We start from the raw sequence: 22,975 nt of genomic DNA on the forward strand, positions 1-22,975 counted from the left end.
CATCACCAAAACCATCGCCATAGAATACAATCCCAACATCTCGGTTCAGCATCCATCACAGTTCTTAAACTTAACTGAAAATCCTTTAAGATGTGCTAAACTGAACTATTTCCCAGGGATGAGGACAAAATGCTTTTCTTTCTGACTCTGGCTTCTTAGGCAGTGCCTTACACCTAGTGGTCACTCTAGAAATTTTACTACACAAAGCACTGGTTGGTTCTTATACATACACACTTTATATTATTTTATTTATTTATTTTTTTAGTTCTATCACCTTGCTTACGCTTCCTAGGATGCCCTTGCCTTTCTGTCTCCTTTCAAATTCTATCTTCAAGTGGCATTTGAAATGCCATCTCTTCCAGGAAGCCTTTCCATTTCCATCAGAAGAAAGTATCTTGCTCTCTTTTGAACCTGCGATACGTTTCACTAATAAGTCTTTTACAGTATTTAAGACATTCTATTGTGTATCTGTCTTTTCCCCCCAAGAAGCTATAAGCTCTTCTGAGTTAGAGACCACACTGACTTGCTGCTTTTGCCTAGTGACTTGCCCAGAGAAAGCACTGAACAAATGTATCGAATGAATGAATGAGTGAATGAAGGAAAGAGAATAGCATCTACACTCTCACATGAACTGTGCTATGGCATACTACCTGATGAAAGGCTTTCTTTTCCATTGATAAATAATTATGATGGTCTTCAAAAGGAAACATGATGAGAAATATAGAATCACGTTTTAAGGGCCCCTTATAAAAGGGATGTTTTCTTTAAACCTTGGGTTTAAAGTTACTCTAGAATTCAGAAGCATGTTCCACATAAATAAAGTCATAAACATTCATTGAATTCCTTGGATTGTGCTCAAAAGCTTAATTAACTCATAGGACAGGTGTTGTGGCTGGAACATTACACTAGTAAGAGCACCTCAATGCCAACATGACTACAAAGGGGCATGAAAAGGGTCGATATTCTAGGAGTGTTTATGAAGTGTTCAATTTTCCTTATAAAACATCAAACCATGAATTTTGTTTTCTTCTTCATATTTTAAGATATACTCTAAAAGCTGTAACCAGAAGCCAATTTTCTTATATATTAGAATGATTACTTTTCATTGCCAGGATGAATGTGCTCTGGTTAAAGAAGGAATTTAATTGTCGCTTATATTGTAAGTTTAGAAAATAAAAATCTTCTATCAAGTTGTTGGTATGTTTAAATTTTCAGAAATCAGAAATTATTTTCTTTTTTAGTTACAATTCTAATTTTCAGCTCCTTTGTCTTCATTTTGGATTAATCTTAAATTGACTGTGTGGCCCCTGATACTCTAGCTTCAGTTCCTCTACCCACATCCCCTGACAAATACATAATGGCCTGTTAACAAACTTTTAATTACATTCATTAGGGGAGTCTGTTATTTTAAAGTAACTCTTCAGTGAGTAAATAATCCCTTTTTAATGGAAAAATGATTGCTTTTCCAATTATCTGAATTGCAATTTTGGATTTTCACAAATTTACTTAAGGCAGGCAAGCCTATAAACAAGAAATTATCAATGAAAAAGATATATTTTCACTGTTACTTTTGTTCCTCCAGTACTGAGCTAGACATCATGACAAACTGAAAGCAGAGGTCTTTGGTCCTTGAGAAGGTGACTATTTGGATAACAAAAAAAATATATCTGAAACACTTAGAGACTAGAATACAAAGACACGCACAATTTAGTGTGAATTACAGGCCCAGAGAGAGAAGTAGTACAGGAGAGAACATAACCTCAGAAGGGCAGGGATCTTTCTTTTGTTCACTAGCGTATCCTAAATACTTCGAACTGTGCCTTATGATGTGAGCTCAAAAACCAATTGCTCCACTGAAAGGAAAGAGAACTGAGTTAGAACAGCTGGAGAAGTTTCACTGTGAAGGCAGGACTTAAGTAAGACCTTAAAATATGGGATTCCTTGGTTTTTCCTTTTGCTTACCACCTACATCCAGACTGTGACCAAGTCCTGTCTGTACTCCAGCATAAATTGCAAGTCTTTCTGCTTCTCTCCATGTCACTGCCACTTTCTAGTCCAAGCCATCAACGTCCATCTGGGCTACAGCTAATGGCTCTGAATGGATCTCTCTGGGAGTGTTTATGTTCCCCTATACTTGGTCTCCACATAGCAGCCAAACTGTTTAAAAATACAAATCTTACGTGTTACTCCTAGGCATAATGGCTTCCCACCACGCTCTGAATAAAATCCATCTCCTTACCATGGCCTACAGTTGCCACATGATTAAGTCTCTGCTTACTTCCAAAACCTCACCTTGTATCACCTCCACTTGCTGACCCCTCCCTCTTCCAAGACCTAAGCTTCTTTTCTTTTTCTTGAACATATCAAATTCATTCTTATCTCAAAGGTTTTGTCTTTGCTATTCCCTCAGTGTGGAACTCTCAACCCTAAATTCAGTTGAGTCTCAGCTGAGATCTTTAACAAGGCTTTTCCTCTATTATGCGGTTCTATTTTATTTACTCCATTCACTTATTTGTCTCTAAAATTATCTTGTTTTATTTACTTGTTCCCTGTCTCCTTTGACTACAATGCAGTCTCCATGACAGCAACAGCTGTATTCTAGGTGCTTTATTCCCAGCTTCTAGAACAATGCTAGGCCTCTGACAGACACGCAATACAGATTTTGAATGAATGAACGGCTTTATTTCCCCAGCCTTTTCAGGTATGAAGACACTTTTCACACATGGAATGATTTGAAGGGCTCATTACATATTATTATTCTTTTCTTTCCCATGAGTATTCACTGATTATACACGATGCTCTTATGAAGTCAGGGACATTTAAAATAAAGATATCATTATCACAATAGGGCTGACATACATTTGGCACGGGTATGATATGTGAAATATGGTATTTATTCAATCTACCAAATATGTGGTGCACATTTCCATTTACGGGGACGTGAGGATCCTTTGGCCACAGATGTTATGGGATCACTGACTCATAGGCAGACAATATAAGACAACAGAGGGATGGAAGCCATCCTAGTTAGTGCTTTCTCAATACAGAAGTAAAAACAAACTCAGGTGAAGCCTTATCCTAAACTAAGGATAAACAGACTTGTTTTTTAAACCCCCTCACCTCGACTGTAGAGCTTACTGGTCATTTTCGCAGGTTTGTATACCAACGGCTAACACATTACATTTGTTTATACCAACACTGTTCTAAGCACTTTATGCCTATATTAATTTACTCAATCTTGCAAATTAACACAGTCAGGGAGGAACTTACTATTACCTGCATGTTGTAGATATGAAAACAGAGCACACGAAAATTAAGTATTTTGCTCAAGATCACAAAGCAGGTAAGTGGCAGAGCTGGCAGGCAAAGCCACACTGTCCGGCTCTAGGGTCCATACTTTAACCACTCTGCTGGGCTGCCTTCCTGATATAAAAAGAAGGCACTGCCCTCGCGTTAGGTGGAGAATGTCTCGCATCATACATAGCACATAAGAAAAATTACGTATCAAATGTCGGCTACTTCTAAATATGCATGTTTCCCCCCTAAACACTTCCAAGCGGTGGTGTTCTCTTTATGCCACGTAAAGGTCTGAAATGCTTAGCAGCAAGTGACTTCATGAAGCAAGTTCTGTATCATGTGGGAAATCATGAGGATAATCTAAATCAAATACCAAATCTCACTGTGCCTTAGTATCACGGTGAAAACAGCACGCTCTCCAGGACACACTGTGAAGTCTGAGGTGATAAGATAGCATATCTTAAAATGACTTGAAACCAAAAATGGATTTGTGGTTGTTATTCCCAACTCACCAAGAATGTTCTATTTTGACAGGTTAGAACATGGGGATACAGACTTCACCTTAATATATAAGGTCTTAAAGTATACAAACCTCAGTGATTTCTGCACAGTATCTGGCCGGGCTGTTTATGAAGCAAGTTCAATATTAGCTTACAGAACCAAGACGGAACTCCAGCAAGACTCTGGCTGTACTGTCATTCACACAAGGCCCTTCATTTATTCCCCTCCATCATATCCCCCCCTTTTAAAAGAGATTAATTAGCTACCTTGCAAAATATGAATGAATCAAGGAGGAGTCGAGTCTACTGGGCAGAGCACATGTTATGCAACATGACCCTTATGTAATAAATCTTTTGGAAAGCAGGTCTTCTTTTCCCAGTGGGACCTGTCTTCACTTTTCTCATGTGAGACTTGGCAAATGGGACATTCGGAGTTTGACAGGCCACTTCTCTGCTCCTCAGCTGACAACTATTTTACACAGATGTCAGTTGAAACCCTTACCGGGGCGGGGCACGTAGGGGATCAGAACTTCTGACTCCCATCCAGCGCAGAGAATCCCTCCTCCCTCGGATCTCTGCCTGCCCCCACCCCATCGCACCAGCAGCCCAGCGCTCCTGCAGGGCCGCCCAGCGCCAGGGAGAGGCACTGGCAAGGGGAAGGGATTGGCCGTCAACGTGAAGCTGGCTTCAGGTGTTCCTTTGTAAGAAGTTCACTCCGGAAGACAAATCTCCGGATTTCTGTGATTATTCTTTTATAAAGATTTGGGAGTGAAGGAATTTAGGGCTTTTTCTCATGGTGTGATAGCTTTAGAGTCAGACTCCAGAATCAGGTTTTGCTTGTACTATTTGTTAACTAGTGATGTCACTTTGGGGAATTACTATCTGACCCTCAGTTTTCTCATCAGAAATACCTGCCTTTTTTTAGGTTTGCAAGGGAAAGAACATCATAACACATAAAAATGCTTACTTAGTGCAGTGGCTGGCACAGAGTATGCCTTCAATAAATGTTACTTCTCTCTTTGTTTCTCTAAAACTGAAAAGGCCCAGGTGCTTGGAAGTCGGCTTTTAGAAATGCCTCCAATATCCTCAGCACATCCCATTTTCATTGGCTTTGTTTTTGTTTTGGCTTTACGTTTTTGTTTTGGATTCTTAAGATCCATGGACTCCCTCCTCCAAGAATTCTATGCAATATTTGCAACCATGCTCATTTTGGGGAAAGAGGAGTCAGATTTAATCAATTCTCAAAGGATTCTATGACTCACAGAAAAGTTGTAGGCAAAGTGAATACCTTTTTGTAAATTAAACTTGACTTTTAATGTATTAGAAGAACCAGTGAGCAAAGGAATCCTACGATGAGTCTTTCTGTAAAGCAAATATATACTTGTTTCCTAAACTGCATGTTCAATCCAGAGTTTTTTTAGTTTTTTTTAAATTTTTATTTATTTATGATAGTCACACACACACACACACAGAGAGGCAGAGACATAGGCAGAGGGAGAAGCAGGCTCCATGCACTGGGAGCCCGACGTGGGATTCGATCCCGGGTCTCCAGGATTGCGTCCTGGGCCAAAGGCAGGTGCTAAACCGCTGTGTCACCCAGGGATCCCGATTTTTTTAGTTTTTACAAAATATTTAAGATTTTCAATATCAGGTTTGCTTAAACTAGAACTTCAGTGACATTATATGCATAGTAGTAACTTCCATTAATGATTTACGATGTAGACTGGGGTCAAGTTCAGGTTTAGTGTAAACTGAAAAAGAAGAACTCCAAAAGTCCCTACTCTTAACTGGACTTATCCTCTGCTCCAAAGACCTCATTTTATGGATGAAGAAACTGAGGTTCTTAGGGGTTACATGACTTGCCCAAGGTCATTGCAATAGTTACAGACAATAAGACATAACAGCTCTAAAAATAATGACAGTGATTATGATGATGATGACAGCACTATGATCTGTTGAGCATTTACTTGAGCTAAGCCTTTTAAAGGCTTTAACCTCATGTACTTTAGCTACAACCCTAGAGGAAGATTTTATTACCTCCACTCATCAGATGAAATACTCTGCCCAGGGCTCCACAGCCAGTAAATGGACAACTCAGAACTTAAACTGACTCACAACTCAGAACCTGTTTTGGCTTGAAAGACTGTGATTTTAGGCTGCTTCCTGGAATACAAGAGAACAGAGAGTCACATGGTCTCGAAGGAGAAATGAGAGGTTAGTCAGGAAAAATGTATCTACAACCTTCGGATTTTTAAAAAATACAGTATTAGATAGTCCTTGACAATGCTATACCCTCACAGATAGACACTTGTAGTATACCAGGAGTATAAGCTCCCAATATATTCAGATCAACTGCTTGCAATATCACCCTTAGGCACAACTGTCTATGACCAGGCCTCTACCCAGGCTGCAGGCCAAGGAGATTGGTCCCTGTGGAGTCTATGCTCTCCTCCCCCACATTCTAAGCCACATTCTGGGTATCTGGGATTTCATATGTTCATTCCCAAATGGCTCTAGAACTACTGCCAGGTCTTACATAGGTCTCTTTTCTAGATCTCTGTCCCTTGAGGCAGATAATACCCATGTGGGACCAGCATGGCTGTTTTTAGGGAATGTAGGTGGAGCTTGGCAGCCAGGATTGGGTGTCCATACTCCTGCAGTATGGGACTGGACCAGGGTAAAAAAAAAAAAAAAAAAAAAAAGAGGCTGGGACAGGAGCCACTCTGTGCTTCCATGATCTGGCACAAACTTTGATGTGTCTGGGAATTCTAAAATAATATATGGCCTTCTCAGGTTTTTATGAACATATATTTGTAAAGTATGTATTTGTCAAAGTATAGGAAATATACTTTACCTAGCATCTTAGTGGCTTGAATTTAAACTAGAATAGTTTGTAATAGATATATATGTGCATCAATTTTTTCCTTGTCTCAGGCCTCACATATTGTGGGACAGGACAAGACAGGCCTGCTGCTTTTCCATTTCCCAGCACTGTTCTTTCTCAGCTTTCTTGGTCTCTAGAGCCCTTGGTATGGCTCCATATCTGCTTTGATTTCTACTTTCCTCACTCTACTTCTACTGATGACTTGGTATGAACTCCATCTTTGTAATCATCATCTGACATTTAATGTGGGCTTATTATAAGCCACTAGGTATTATGTATATAACAATGGACAAGAAACCCTCAGTCCCTGCCCTCATGGAGCTAACTGCCTATGAAAGCTCCTTTTGAAAATAAAGGCATTTAAAATACAGCATGACAAGTGTGATGACAGAGGAGTATTGGCTATGCTAAGGGGATGTAACTCTTTCACAGGTGTCCAGTAAGGTTTCCTTGAAAAAGTAAGGTCCAAACGGAAAAACTAGAATAGGATTTACCTAGGCAAAAGGTAGGAATGGGGTAGGAGAAGAGGAGGAGCTGGTTCCTTGTTTGTTTTAAGTAAAGGGGATTGCACATAAGGCCAGGCCTATAGCCAGAGCAAGCGTCATACCCTGACCTGAAAGAGTTTCACCACTGGCTGAAGTATTTCTCTGGGGTGAGAAATGTTCCTAGAGAGGTAAACTGGAACAAGACCAATATAGGTTTTATAAGTCATGTTAATGTGTTCAGACTCGACCCAAAGGTGATGGGGAGTGAAAGGCAGATTTTAAAAAGAGCATGACACGATGAGACTTCTATGTTAGGAGCATCAGTGGTTGAAATGCAGATTATGTGTATGTGCCAGAGGAGCTGCTGGGGAAGAGGTGGGTGGGAACAAGCAGGGCTGAAGGTGCTAAGAAGTTCAAGTAGGAGACATTATACCAACCCAGGTGGGAAACAATTTTACCATAAATTGCAAGTCAGGCTATAGTGAGAAGACTGAGGAAAGAGGCAGAATCGGTAGGGCATGATCCCTGATTAGATGTGAGGCTAACATCCAGTGGACTAAAGTGAAGCTCCCAGCCTGGGTAGATGGAGGGATCAATCACAGAGAAGAATGCAGAGGGAGGTGAAAGCTTGAAGGGAAATTTGGTTTCTGAGTGTTGACCTCAGCACCACTCCAAGTCACAGTTCTTGATTTTCACCTTTTAATACCACACACTGAGACTGAGTCCAGGGCCTAAGTTTCATACTTTGGAGGTCGCCTCTTCCCACTGTGTCTCACTTGTTTTCTACCATTAAGAGGAGGGGGGGACAAGCAACAGCCAAGAGAAAGGAAATTCTTAGATGACACTCTCACTTATGATTCCCCTGTTAAAGATCATCATTTGTTTTATATACTTTGCTTTCATAAAAATTACCAGGATTATTCAATAAATGACAATGTTTCTGAATTTTCAGTTATGTTTGATATTATAGCAAGGATTCAGATTTAGTCAATATGTCAAGATTTTGCTCTCAAAATTTTTTTTAAAGATTTATTTATTTATTTATTTATGATAGACATAGAGGAGGGGGGAGGCAGAGACACAGGCAGAAAGAGAAGCAGGCTCCATGCCGGGAGCCCGACGTGGGACTCGATCCCAGGACTCCAGGATCGTGCCCTGGGCCAAAGGCAGGCGCTAAACCACTGAGCCACCCAGGGATCCCCCTTGCTCTCAAATATTTAAAGTTAACCTAATAAATGCTGATCCTTTAAAGATGAAGAAAGTTAGAGAATGGCCAAGACCTATCCCTCCCTAACAAATCTTCGCAGACTTTACACATGCATTTCATAGTACATCTATTACAGAAATTAATATTTATCCACATGAGTTACAGTCTTTTCTCAATCTCCTAGAATTTCACATGGGCTATTAATGCCAGAAGGAAAATTTTAAGGAATAGCATTTAATTTTGGATAAAAGGAATAATGCAATTTTATTTTTTTATTTTGCCAGACTAAACATAAACTAATATTCTAACAATCCTTTATGAAGTTAGTAGCTCTCAGGAAAAGGGAAAAACAAAAACAAAAAACAAGCAAAAAAACCCCTAAAGGATGGGTTCAGTTTTTTGAAAACAAACTTTTCAAAGCTCAATGTATCTTCTGCTCAATATTGATGAACATCATCTGCATTATTTATTAGCCATATCATATGCAGTACACTTAGATCTTTTTAAAAAAAGTCTAAAATTTAGGTGAAAAGCCAAATTTAAGAAAGTTACTTTGGAACTTCTTAACAATTGTGCTATGTGAATTTTTAAAGTTAAAGAAATAGAAATCAATACTATAAGGAGAAAAAGAAAAATGGATGAGAAAGCTTTCAAGGGCTCTATCAATATTTTAAGCAACTGTAGAGGAAAAAGTCAAGTTGTTGCAGCAGCACTACTGATGTTATTCACATCTAATGCCTATGTGGCTTTGGATAAATATCTTTACTTCTTTATATCTTAATTTTTCATAAATAGAAGATAGAATCAAAACAAACTCACCAAAAGGCCATGGAAAATAAGGTATATGATGAGTTTTGACATGCACTTGATAAAAAAATAGCATTATTAGACCCATCTTATTTTATCTTTACACAGACCTGTATTCCTGTGAACCAAAAGTAACAATTTTTAAAATCATTTCTTCATTGTAATGATCTTTAAGATTGATAACAAAATCTTTCCCCAGGAGAAATGGGAAAATGTAAATTAACACAATGAGAATGCTTCGATAAGTACCACTCGTGCCTACATTAAGAGGTTTGAATCCTGTACATAAACTTCATTTTACAGTGGGTAAACCTATCTACACTCCCATCTATTCAGGGAACAACAGAACCGCATCATCTGTGGATAAAATACAGATCTGAACTGATATGAATCAGACAGGTAGCGTCATCCTTATTCAGAGCGCTGTACAATAAAATAGACTTTTCTGTTTATTCTTCTCAAAACTGTTAGGAGTTCACTTAATACAACAAAGTAGAAAGTCCATGGAAGAAGAATCTAAATTATTTCTGTTTGGCTCTGAGCAAGGTATTTTATCTGTTACATCCTGAACAAGGAGGGTGAACTAAAAAATATCCCTGAGTGAACAATGGTAAAATTGGCTGAGTAACCCCGAAAATAATGACTATTGAAACACTCGCATTATAGTCAAATTACTTGTAGCTCTTTGCAGGAGAAGACTATTAAAAGCCACAAAGCCCATAAACAGACTGGATGGAAGTGATGCTAAAAGAAGCTAATCTAATGGCATACTTGCACACGGAGGAAATGACACTCTTCGCATGGCATAAACCATTAACCTAAGAACAGAAACAATGGTGGGCTACCATCTTCCCTGTGGTTCAGGAGAGCTGGGTGAGAGGAGGACTGTGACTGTAGGGCTGGCAGGTTAAAGAGGCCAGGCTAATGAGAGAGAAGTGGGCTTGCTTGCCGTTTCCTTTGTTCTCAGCGTCCTTCCTTCTGGAACTCTCTTTAGCCCTGCCTCCTGGGATATGTCTCTCCAGGCCCTTCCTCTGGCCTCTCCCATCAGGTTGCTCTGTCCCTGCAAAGCCTGTTCTTCCTCTTAGGTGTATGTTATTGTTCAGGTTTTAGCAGTGGCTTTCTGCTGGTGGTCCTCTCCACCTTCTCCCCAGGTGATCCCTGTCTCTCAAGGCGCTGTCTCTGCTAAAGTCTGCCACTCGGAGCCCCAGCCTCTGCCCCAAGCCTCAGGTATGCATATCCAGTTGCCAACTGGATCCCCCGTACACATGTCTAGAACCAAACTTATTTGGCCTGAAAGATTTTACTCTGAAATGTGGGAGAATGAAGTTACTCATTCTAAAGGAATATTCTGAGATAATAAAAGATATATTTAGAAGAGGAAGAGAGCTAGTGCCAAGGAGTGAGAAAGAACATTAACCATATTTCTTATAAATCTTCAGTGTACAAGAATTACATATTTTAACAATATTTTTAACCATCTGAGTACAAATTAAATTTAATATTATTTGAACACCAGGTTCGAATGAAGGGTGGCCCTTTGTTCTGTTGGATTTGTTTTCGCCCCTCACCAAATGTTAAAAGCAGATTGAGAGACAGAAGTAGAAATGCTGTTTATTTGGAATTCTCCTTGGCCTCTACGCATTGCTCCTTTCCCGTGCAAAGCAGAGAAGCTTTCAAAGGCCACTCAGAGTGAGGCTCCACTTGGGAGCTGATGCCGCCCCCTCTTCACTGCAAAATGCTCGACTCAGAGGAAGAATACTGGAAAAAGAAAGAAAAAAAAGGGAAAGCAAAAGGGAAGAACAAACTGTTAACACATTCTCTTTCTTCCCAAATTTGTGTGTGAAGAATAAGTGGTAATTAATTATGCCAAAATGTTTTGGTGTTATCAAAATTTTTTTAAAAGAGTGGGGTGCTCATGTTTTTAGATTATGTTCCCACCTAATGCTAATAACAATACCCACAGGATATTTGAAAAATTTGAAGTTCTAGAGGATTTTCATTGAAAACCTGTTAGAATTTTTCCACGGGTTCATTTTTAAAGCAAACATTGAAAGAAATTTAAATTCTAAAATGACTTCAGAAACACTTGAACTTGATCCTCCCCCTAGACAACTCTTCTCCTCATATTCTTTAAATTAAATGATGGCAACCACCATAACACATGCCTCCTCCCCTCCTTTTCTTCTCACAGCCACAACAGCCACACAAACACCAAGTCCTACAGGTTTGTGTCCAATATGTCTCAGATTCTCACTCTGACTGACCACTGCCCTACTTCAGATCCTCATCTTTTCCCATCATTATTGGTCTCCTTTATTCCACTTCTATTCTCCTTGGATCCAACTCTCAGACTGCTGTTAGGACAATTTATCAAAAATTCTAATTGACTCTGCTTAAATCCCTTTTTTTTTCATTCTATTTCATTTCATCTACACATAAAATATCTACTAAGGACCAGGACCCGTGTGTCAGATCAATGTACGATGTTGGGAATGTGGCATGAAAGAGACCGACAGGGTCTCCATGCCCACAGAGCTTTGCCTTCACTATCAAATTTACATCAATATGGTTTACATGGCCCTCCAAGATGTTAGACCCCTAACTACCATCCGAGTTTCATTTCTCACCATCCTGTCTCAAATACTACATCAGCAACACACATCTGTTTATAGTTCCCTGTATACTTCATGCTCTTCCTATTTTTCTCCTACTGACCCTTTTCTCTCCACTCTCACTTTATCTGCCTCTTACCATGCATTCTCTAAAAGAGAAAGTCTGTCTCTGACCAACTCAGACTGGGTGAAGTATTCCTCTGCTGTGGTCCTATATAATACCTACATTCCATATCACCATACCTATTACATTGTAAATACCTGTATACACAACACATGAACACAACTCATTTTAGGTACATCTAGTTCTAGACAAACATTTATTTAACAACTACCAAACTCAAACATAATGGCTCATATATTCTATAATAAATTTAGAAAAAAATTAGTGGCAAAGATGTGGATATTAACAGTTATAATTCAGGGAAGAGGGAAGGAGCCAGGAGGTGTTTGGATCCCAGTACTAATTCCACATCCATGATGGGTTTTAAAAACTCAGGCAGTTCAATAAATATAGAGTAAATTCAATTGACTGTCTTGTTCTAGTAATCTCTGCTGCACTAGTGTGTTTGCCTTCCTGATTGAGGTATTAATAATTAAGTGTGTTGTGATAAAGTCAGTCCTTTTGCTAAAGGAGAGGGTTTGAGGAAAAACTTAACAGATGGCTTCAAGCATTCTTCATATGAGAATAAAGAACCCAGGAGAAAATCATGGAAGTAGAGAGTAGTCATTACCTGCAAATACACAATTATGACATGGAAAAGTCCTATACCATTGGGCTACTACTGTAAAAACTAAGACTTTCTTTGAGCCCTTCAGAACACTCCATGAGACAAAAAGCAGGCTACCCAGGCCCAGTTGGACTGAAGGGATCTTGTTTTTTGAGGCCAGTATTAGTGGGGAAGTAAGCCAAAGCTGCCTCCTCAGATGAGATCTTGGAATAATTTCTTTTTTCCATTTTAAGCTGCTTCTAGTTCTAATTAGAGCAGATAATATGAAGTTGATTATATATCAGACATAAAATCTCATAGTGAAACATAAAGTTTCTCTAATAACCAGTGCCCAAAGTGTCCATAAATATAGACCTTTTACATCTGTAAGACCATTTACTATAATTCTCTAATTATACAGAGCTGGTATCTACTTTAAATAGAAACTTTGCCTGTGTATGTCGGTATATTTCTAGTAGAAATTGTGGCAACTAGACCTGTGCTGTTTTATAATTACTGATCTTGAGGAAAAAAAAATCAGGTTAATGTAAGGGTTTATACAAACCTTGTAAGTTGTATAACTTCTCATTAGAAAAAAAACTATAATTGATTTTTAACAAAATTTTAGATAATTATTTTTCAGTGTTCTTAGTAAATGAGTTAGATGAATGCTAGTTATGCCCACAGTAAGGAAAATAATGAATAAAATAATTGTTTTGTGGTCTGTACTGTCTTTGTTAGAAACAAAAAACATAAAACAAAACAAAAGAAGAACTCCAAACAACAACAACAAAAAACCACACACACCAAACTACTCGTGGCTATGAATATTAGTGTGCTTGGATTTCTGTAAGTTTCCTCAGACTGGTATATTTAATTCTCATAATGTTTGTAAACTGACAGATGTCCATTTTTCATATTAATAAATTATTAAATTTTTTCTGCTTTGGCAATTATTCATTATTTAATTACATACTTATGTGGTATTACCATTGGCTAGACACCGTAGACATTACTTTCCTTAACTAGTGACTCTGCCCTGAATATGGGATGTGTGTGTGTATGTGTGTTTGCATATGTGTGTCTGTGCATGTATCCATATACGCCAAGAGATTCTTCATACATGTTTATGTGTTGCACATTTCAGTACTATAGATTCACTCATTAGATTAAACCCATTTATGCATTCATTCAAGTTATTTCTTAATCATCTACCATGAGCCCGGCCCTGTGTTTATCATGAGGGAGACGTGGTCCCTGCTCTCCAGAATCGAACAGAGAAAACAAAATGAACATATGGGACAAAGGCAATGAATGAGTTATACATACAGAATAATGTGTAACTCTTCTTTCTGAGTACATACTACAACTTAAACCAAATCTTAAGACTATAATAAGTATACACAAAGTAAGCTGTTATAATAAGTATAGTCATCTTGCCTTCTCAAATCAAAATCATCAGAGGGTATGTGTGGGTATCTTGCTCATATGAGTAGTCACACTGACACCATCTATGAAGCATAGAAAGAAAATGATTTTATGTTATTTTACACCTTATTTATCTATATATTCATAATTGCTCTGCCCAGATGCTGAGAACTATTTAGGATCATCTCAAGTCATTAGTATTATTAATTCCCAATCAAGACAGGCCAGAATTTACTAACTCATGCACCTAATGGGAAGCATTCCTTTTACCCTTCAGTCACTAGACTGTGTTCCTGAAGCCTGAAAGTCATATTGGGCCTTCACTGTTGGTTCAGCTGATCACAAATCAGAGGAAATGGCATTTACATTGCTAGTAGACTTTGCTCCAAAGTATTTTTAACTCCAGGTTTGGTGTAGTTTCTTCTATCTGAGAAAAGTTCATTTGATCTCCTGCATGAAACTAATCAGAACTAATTATCTGAATGGGAATATTCCCTTACTCATATACCCACAAAAATGTACACCTATTAAATCTAGAAATGTATGAAATTCTCTAATTAGTTATTTCATATGAGAATGAGGACTAGTATGCACAACAAATTAAGGTATGTATTATTAATTTATCCTGACATACACATTAAATGACCCGACAAATCTGGGTTCATTAGGAGAGAACCTCCTAGTCATTCATTACGGTTGACAGCCTATGTAACAATGACCTCTTATGTTAGGCTTTTAGAATCAGACTAATAGAAAAATATGTATTTTGGTAGAGATTAAATCCTGCATAATGTGGAGAACAACTGCAAATAATTGGACTTTTCTGTAGAGCAAATTTCAAGCAGTTAAATCTTTGCTTTTTTTTCATGTTCCTTTGATCACAATTATGAGCATACTATTGGCTTACTGGTGAGAGATGGAAAACAAGAATTCCAAACTCAGTTAACTCTATTAATGAGCACTAAATGACCTCATGCCAAAGCCAGATAAAAAAATTGTATTGGCTTACTTAAAGTATAACTGGTAGAGTTTAAAATATCTGCTAATTGTTAACTGTTTTAATCTGCTACTTGACCAGGCAAGAATAAATATACACACACAGAGACAGATATTCAGGTGGCAATTAAGGTGCTCGTGTCTCATATGATGAATTTTATAATACTTAAAAACATGTAAAGTGTCCTGAGATCAGTCAGTAGTGTACATAATTTTGAATATTTTATCAAGTCCAATAAAATGTATAAATTTGGTTTCACAGTTAAACTCAATGCAATAGGATTTGATATGTCCTTAAAAATAATAACCAACAATTTTTAACAATTTTCTGTGCAGTAAGTGTTATGCTGATTTCTATGCACTACATAATTTAATTTTCATTAGAATCCTATGAGGTGGACTCTATTATTTCCATGTCACAGAGAAGATTGAGAAATTTTAGTGAGTTAAGTAACTTGCCCACTTGCTGTTAATAAGTGACAGAACTTGGATTAAAACCAAACTTTAGTGACTCCAGAGCCAAATTCTAGCTCATATATGGTGCTCTGTGAATTAGAAATTGGAAGGCCTGGAATAGAGTCTCAGTGTCAATCAATTATTAGCCCTGAGACCTTAGGGAAATTACTAAACTTCTCCAAACTTCAATTTTCTAATGTATAAAATAGAGCCATATCCCAACCATTCCTTCAGAGCTGCCATGAGGATTCAAGAGATAATGTAAGCAAGGAAACTATAGAGCACTCTACAACTATCACTTCATTATATTGTAATATCTTAACATTTTGCAACTTCCAAGGCATTATGTAGGGCTAAATAATGACATTAGACCAAATATCTCCTTAGAGTAAGAGACTTTAGGAAGCTATCAGAGCAATCTCCCACCATAGGAAATTTTACGGAGGTTGCCCAGGGTGGCACAGGATAATCAGAAAAAAAGTCACCCTTTGTGGATGCCATGATAAATGAAAGGGAGATCAGTGCTAATCTGAGCACTGTTTTATTATTATTATTTATTGGGAGAATGTTTTTATTCTCCCAAAATTCATATGTCGGCACCCTAACCCCAATGTAAAAATAGATTGGAGATCGGGTCTGATACTCAGAGTGCTAGTTAAATGAGGTCAAAAGGGTGGGGCCCTAATCCAAGACAGCTAATACCCTTATAAGAAGGGGAAGAGAGTGGCCCCTGCCCGGGTGGCTCAGTCAGCTGGGCATCTGCCTTTGGCTCAGGTCATGATCTCAGGGTCCTAGGATCAAGCTCCAAGTTGGGCTCTCTGCTCAGTGGGGAGTCTGCTTCTGTCTCTCCCTTTGCCCTTCTTCCTACTGATGCTCTTTCTTTCTCTCTCTCTCTCAAATAAATAAATAAAATCTTAAAAAAAAAAAAGAAGAAGAAGAAGGGGAAGAGATACCAGAATACTCTCTCTGCCATGTAAGGACACAGAAAGAAGGCAACTACTTGCAAACCAGGAAGCCAGTTCCCACCGAAAACTTGATATTGGACTTCATGATCTCCAGAACTGTGAGAAATAAATATTTGATGTTTCAGTGACCTGGCCTATGGTATTTTCCTATGGCTGCTCAAGCCATCTAATACAACCAAATTGTGCTCACCCCTATGCTACCAACACTACCAGAAGGCAGAGCCACCTGAACCCCGGCCAGCTGTCAGCTGGAGGACAGCGTGGTCTGCTAGATCACATGAGAGGCTGACCCTCTGCAGTTAGGACCCATGGAATGTAAGAATGTTCTAGGCAAGCTTAGCGTGAATGGAGCTCAGAATAAACTGCTTTGCCTAGAACACAACTGTTCAAGTTTAGCAGATCACAGTAAATATCCTCAGGAAAACAACCAAACCAAACTGATAGGAAAAAATGAAAAAAAAAAAAAAAAAAAAAAAAGCTCTGAAGATGCAGCCCCATGTCTGTAAACATAAATCATTGCCAAAAGCTGAAAACTGAATCCGTGAAAAGAGTGGAAAAGTCCTGATTAAGAAAATTACAGCCAAGCAAACAAAAGAATTTCTACGTTAAAAATAAGCGGTATAGTGCACTTCAGATCTTTCCTTTTTCACAAGAAGAGCACAGCTACTTCTTCATTAATCTACCGGAGTTTCCTGAGCTAGGAGGATGGTGGGCTGAAGTCATTACATACAGAAACAAGTACAAATGGAAATATTACTCCTGCAGCTTCTTTTTCCTTAGGATGATAGAAACCTTATGGCTTGGGAGTTGTGTTCTAATTTGCAAGAAGATAGGCAAGTTTTCAAGTCAAAACTGAGCTTCTGGGCAGCCCTGGGTGGCTCAGGGGTTGAGCATCTGCCTTGGCCCAGGGCATGACCTTGGAGACCCTGGGGTCAAGTTCCACGTCGGGCTCCCCGCAGGGAGCCTGCTTCTCCCTCTGCCTGTGTCCCTGCCTCTCTCTGTGTGTCTCATGAATAAATAAATTAAATCTTAAAAAAAAAAAAGCAAAAAAAAAACAAAAAAAACCTGAGCATCCCAGGAAGACCTGTCCTAAAATCTGAGTAATGCAAAGCAGAGTTGATAGCATGTTTCTACTCACCCTCTCCTTTTACACTAATCACCTTCCAGATGATTTGGTTCTAGAGGAACATTTATTCCATGGGAGGCACTATTCCCGGGGCTTATGGCAGCCTCTGCTAGTTTTCCTGCCAATCTCCAGGATACCAGGAGTTATCAGTTTAGCAGAAGCTTCCCAGATAGGGAGAGCATTTCCCGACTTCCCTTGCAGCTATAGGCGGGACCACGTGACTAAGTTCTGGCCAATGAGGTGTGAGTGGAAGTGATAACTTCCGGGTCATTCCTTAGAAGGAAAGGTGTGCTTCCGGTAGCTTTCCTTCCCTCTGGTGGCCTGGAGTGTGGAAGTGGTGGTGAGTTGGGCGTGCAAAGCCAAAAAAAACAAAAGCAAACAAACAAAAAAAAAATGAAAACACACGCAGACCAGAGGTGGCTAAGCAGCAAGACAGAGGAGCCCCGCCTGCCCAGGAGCTGTTAAACCATTTCTGGATTGTTAGGTGAGACTGAAGCAAGCTTTTGTGTCTTGGGAACGCCACTGCATTCTTTTTTTTTTTTTTCTTTTTTCTTTTTCTTTTTCTTTCTTTCTTTTCTTTTTTTTTTTTTAAGCCACTGCATTCTTGAGCTCTTGTTACAGTAAATCTATTCTACACGGTCACTGACAGACGACTGTACATACATGAGGCATTACTGTCCCAGTCTTACTGGGGAATCGAGGTTTAGGAGGTTAAAGAACTTTCTTACAGTCACAGGCAGGTGCTTACAGGTAGGGCTGGGATTTTAATCAAGTGTCTCCCCCATTAGGTCTCTTTTATACGAATAGAAAATCATTAATTTATAGAAAATCAGTATCATGCAGCTTTCTGATCCCTCACGAGTTAATCTGATAGGATTGATTATAAAGAGTCTCCAGTTTCCTTTAATTAGAAGCAGTGCTACAAGCCCCTATATTTCTTCGTCTTCTTTTTTTTTTTTTTTTTTAGGATTTTATTTATTGATTCATGAGAGACACAGAGAGGAGAGAGAGAGGCAGAGACACAGGCAGAGGGAGAAACAGGCTCCATGCAGAGAGCCTGACGTGGGACTCGATCCAGGGTCTTCAGGGTCATGCCCTGGGCTGAAGGCAGGCGCTCACCCGCTGAGCCACCCGGGTGTCCCAAGCCCCTATTTTTCTAATAAAGTGCTTGATTATTACCTACTCCTCCAGGACCTACCCCTCAAAAAAATGATCCACTAGAAAAAATTATAAAGGGGCGCCTGGGTGGCTCAGCGGGTGAGCGTCTGCCTTCGGCTCAGGTCATGATCCCAGATTCCTAGGATCAAGTCCCGCAAGGAGCCTGTTTTTCCCTCTGCCTGTGTCTCTGCCTCTCTCTGTGTGTCTTGAATGAATGAATGAATGAATGAATAAATAAAATCTTTTAAAAAAATAAAAATTATAAAGAACAAGTATGTTGATTCTCCTGGACTATGAAGTGGAGGGCTAGCCAGAGTGCTGTAATTATTTATAAAATAATATACTGAAAACTCACAATAACTCAGAAACAGCAGAGGTCTTTCTGGTATACATTTTCTTCCCTAACGTCATCCCTATGTTAACATATGAATTTGTTCTCAGAAAGAACCGTAATAAATGCATTCACTCACATTCAACAGACATTTACTGAGCCTGGTCTATGTCAGGTACTCCTTTAGGTTCTGAGGAAACAACAGGGAACAACCTGGACAAAGTCCCCACACGCCTGGAGATCACACTCAAATGCACCTACTGTAGGTAATGAATATCCTACACAAACGAACACAACAGGCTTTCAGTGTGCATCAGTGATTCATGTTTTTAAAAATAAACTTTGGCAATAATTTTAAGTTCATAGAAAAATTACAAAGATGATACAGAGAGTTCCCATATACCCCTCACTCAGTTTCCTCTAGTGTCAACATCTTATATTATTACTGTGATACATTTATGAAAAGGAAGAAGCCAATATCGGTACATTTCTATTAGCTAAGTCCAGAATATATTCAGATTTCACTAGTTTGTTTATTTATTTTTTTTAAACTAAGGTCCTTTCTCTGTCCAGGCGGGATCCAGTCCTAGCCTACCACATTACAGTTACACCTCAAGTTTCCTTAGTTATCCCTAGTCTGTGACAGATTCTCAGTTATTCCTCTTATTGTGGCCTGGACAAGTTTGAGGAGGTGGTTTGTGAATGTCCCTCAATTTGGGGTTGTCTAATCTTTTTTTTTTTCATAATTGAATTGGAAGTTTGGTTTTTTCTTTTTCTTCTTTTTGAAGAATATCACAGAGGTAGAGTGCCCTTTTCATCACTTCATACCAAGGGATAACAATATGACTTATTACTGGTGATGTTAACACTGATTTCTACGGATTCCTGGTTCTGTCTGTTGGAAAATACTGGGTGTGCTTCTTGCTACTGAGATAAGCTCCATTTCTGTAAGCCTGTATTAAAATATAGTAAATTTATTTGGGGATACATTCATACACATAGGCACATGACATTGAAGCAGTAAAATAATGTTAAGTATAGAGTGGTAAAATGAATTCTTAAGTGCTACATTTCTATTCTTTATAGTCAAGATGTTAGGTCTTAAAGAATTTACATATAAGCACACTCACTATATCAGAATGCATTTTGGAAGGCTCCTTAAAAGAGAGGAATCATCACCATCTTCATTCTGTCCCCAAATCTGCTGCTTGGCACACACAAGTGGTGATTGGTGCTCTAGTGGCATTTTGAATATCAGGGCCATATTTCAGCATTGATACAGTATTGAGCCCAAAAGAACCTGGATTCCTTAATGACTCTGTGGAGGCATCAGGATTGCAGACCTCCAGCCTTATTTTGTGTAGGAAAAAATAAACTGTTTAAGCCATTATTATCAGGGCTCTTTTTCCGAGTCAAATGCAATTCTTAATATAGGTAGTTTGGAGAAGAGGCAGAGAAGTAAAGATTTACTGAGAACACTGGGTACCAAGTACTTTATATGCTTTAGTTCATGTCATCATCAAAACAAAACAAATTTGAAAAAACGAAAGATCAATGACACTAAAACTCATGCATAGGTTTTTAGGATTACAAAACTCAATATTAAAACTAAACCAGAATTTGAACTGGGGCACCTGAGTGGCTCAGTGGTTGAGCATCTGCCTTTAGCTCAGGTGATCCTGGGGTCCTGGAATCGAGTCCCGCATAGGGCTCCCTGCAGGGAGCCTGCTTCTCCCTCTGCCTGTGTCTCTGCCTCTCTCTCTGTGTGTCTCTCATTAATAAATAAATAAAATCTTAAAACATAAACCAAACTATGTTTTCCCATCATAGCATGCTAAAATGTCTTGTTTATTGTAAGTATCAGGACCTATGTTGATTATTAGCAATGGGTATAAATGCATATATTATTTTACTTCACTCAACAAGTAATAGAAGACAATATTTAAATAAGTAAAATGACATATATTTAAATATGCAACAAAATAGAAACATGCATCCATAGTTTGAGTCTTCCCATTTCCCTCCATGGGAAATTCTAATCGGTACCTCAAACAGTACAAGAGGCATCAAGGCAACTTCAGGAGTGAAACTTCAAACTTCTTGTCCTCAGCCCACAGGTAACTATAGATTTTCTCTCTGGGCTAGGAAGGGAAACCAATCAAACCACTGCATCAATCTATCCACCTACTTATGCATTCATATGTACTGAGCACCTACTACATGTTGAACAACCTGTTACTTCCTGTGTATACAATGTTGAGTAAGACACACAGTCCCTGTTCTCCAAAAGCTTATAGTTCAGTGGAAGAAACAGAAAAATATACAATTAGATCAGAACAGGGTTTTTCAAGTTCAGCACTAATGACATTTTGTACTAGGTGATCTTTGTGTGGAAATCTGTGCATCGTAGGATATTTAGCAGTACCCTGGCCTCTCCTTACTGGATGTCAGTAACACCTCAACCCTTTGTTATAACTGAAAGTGTCTCTAGACACTTTCAAATGTCAAATATCACTTGTCAAATGTTCCCCGGGGGTAGAAATCACCCTTCTAACCCTCTCCCATACTTTAGAGATAACTACTGCAATAAAATACAAGCTACCATAAAATCACAAAAGATGGGCATCTAACCATAGAGGCCTGGGTCAGAAAAGTTTTCTGGAGAAAGTAAATCCTTAATAGTGGCTTGAAAGTTCTGTAAAGTGCAGCCAGATGAAGCAAATGATTATATGTGTTTTTATATGTGTATCAAGAAGGCCTGCTAAGCATGTGCAAAGACTCAGAGTTTATAAGGAGTATAACACATCTGGGGGAATAAAGGTAGTTTAGCACACTTCGAATGGGAGGTATGTATAAAAGGGAATTATGAGAAGTTGCTTATACCTACAGAGGAATATAGGGGTCTAATCATGAGAAGGTAAGAGACTGTAATCACAACAGGCAAATATTTGAGGAGAGAAGGAATTCAGTTTTAGATGTGTTGAATTTGAGTTACCTGAGGGACAACCAGGTGAAGATGTCCAACAGGAAGTTAAATTTTCATTTCTGGGACATATGCCATGACTCAGGCCAGAGAATGAACACCATCTACATATAGAAGCCATATGTGTGGATGAAATGACCTAGGAAGAGTACAAAGTGGAAGGAAGAGACCACAGGCCTGACAGTGGTCGAGTGGACAGGAGTGAGGGAAAAACAAGAGTGATCATGATGTCACAGGGAGAGTTTCATAAACACGGCATAAAGGTCAAATCAGATGAGGGGTGAGAAATGTCCAGTGGAGCTGGCAATTAGGAAGACATGATGGCCTTTGGAAGAGCCACCGTATTGGTATGTTCTGGGCTGGAGTGGATAGGATGGGATCAAAGAGAGACACTTTTAAGAAATTTGTAGAAAGTACTGGAATGATGTAAAGAAGGGTATGCATGGTAGAATAAGTGACACGTACACCCAGCGTCAAAAGGTGCGTGGGGATGGATAAGAAGAATTTTAAGCAAGAGTTCTGACTCCAGGTTAGCTGTGGATATTGCTTATAGGCTCTGTTCTTACTTTTGGCTCTCGGAGTCTCCTGGGTATTTATATTAAGCTACCTCATAGAATTTCTGAATGTAAGCACAACTGGATTGTTTTTGCTTCTTCACAGCATGCCACATGATTCAGGGTGACTTTACAGTATCTATTTACTTGTCTGTGGTATGTCCTCTGAACAAAGAATCAATAACACCCGACTTACTGTGCACTAACTATATAGAGTTCCCTTTAAAAATACAATATTCCAATAGTCTAAAAGCAAGAACTCAGAACAATAAGGCATTTTAGAGCTTTTTTAAAACTCTAAAAATATTTTTTTCATTAAATGTATGAAAATCTTTCCTTTGAGAGGTTTTGATCTAGCTGTCTTGGAATAACTGACTCATGGAAGACAAAAGCTGAAACGGGGTTTAGAGACCTTCCACCTCCTTCCTTACCCCTCACGCATTCAGTGTTTTTAGAGGAATCACTTCCTCATGTCT

General features: G+C 38.8%; 1 protein-coding gene and 1 long non-coding RNA gene across 15 annotated transcripts in view; one reads left to right on the forward strand and one right to left on the reverse strand.

The window, feature by feature from the left end:
• The window catches only part of ZNF385B (zinc finger protein 385B), a 382,539-nt gene that overhangs the window by 112,410 nt on the left and 247,154 nt on the right, over positions 1-22,975 (reverse strand). Inside the window, exon 1 of one of the 14 annotated variants that reach the window (XM_025460366.3) lies at positions 17,486-17,669. The exons of 11 other annotated variants lie outside the window; for them this stretch is intronic. Coding sequence is in view for 1 of the 3 variants with exons in the window: in XM_025460355.3 (XP_025316140.1) it covers positions 2,293-2,362 (70 nt within the window). In the remaining 2 variants the exon portion in view is untranslated. Of the gene's footprint in view, positions 1-2,292; positions 2,501-17,485; positions 17,670-22,975 lie in introns of those variants that run through there. 2 more of the 14 variants (XM_025460355.3, XM_025460363.3) reach the window with 2 other exon arrangements.
• LOC125754422 (uncharacterized) lies at positions 2,618-4,161 on the forward strand. Its single transcript, XR_007408594.1, has 2 exons — positions 2,618-2,701; positions 3,832-4,161. It is a non-coding gene; the product is annotated as an uncharacterized LOC125754422 (long non-coding RNA).

This window comes from Canis lupus, chromosome 36 (assembly GCF_003254725.2).
Source record: "Canis lupus dingo isolate Sandy chromosome 36, ASM325472v2, whole genome shotgun sequence".
Taxonomy (NCBI): domain Eukaryota; kingdom Metazoa; phylum Chordata; class Mammalia; order Carnivora; family Canidae; genus Canis; species Canis lupus.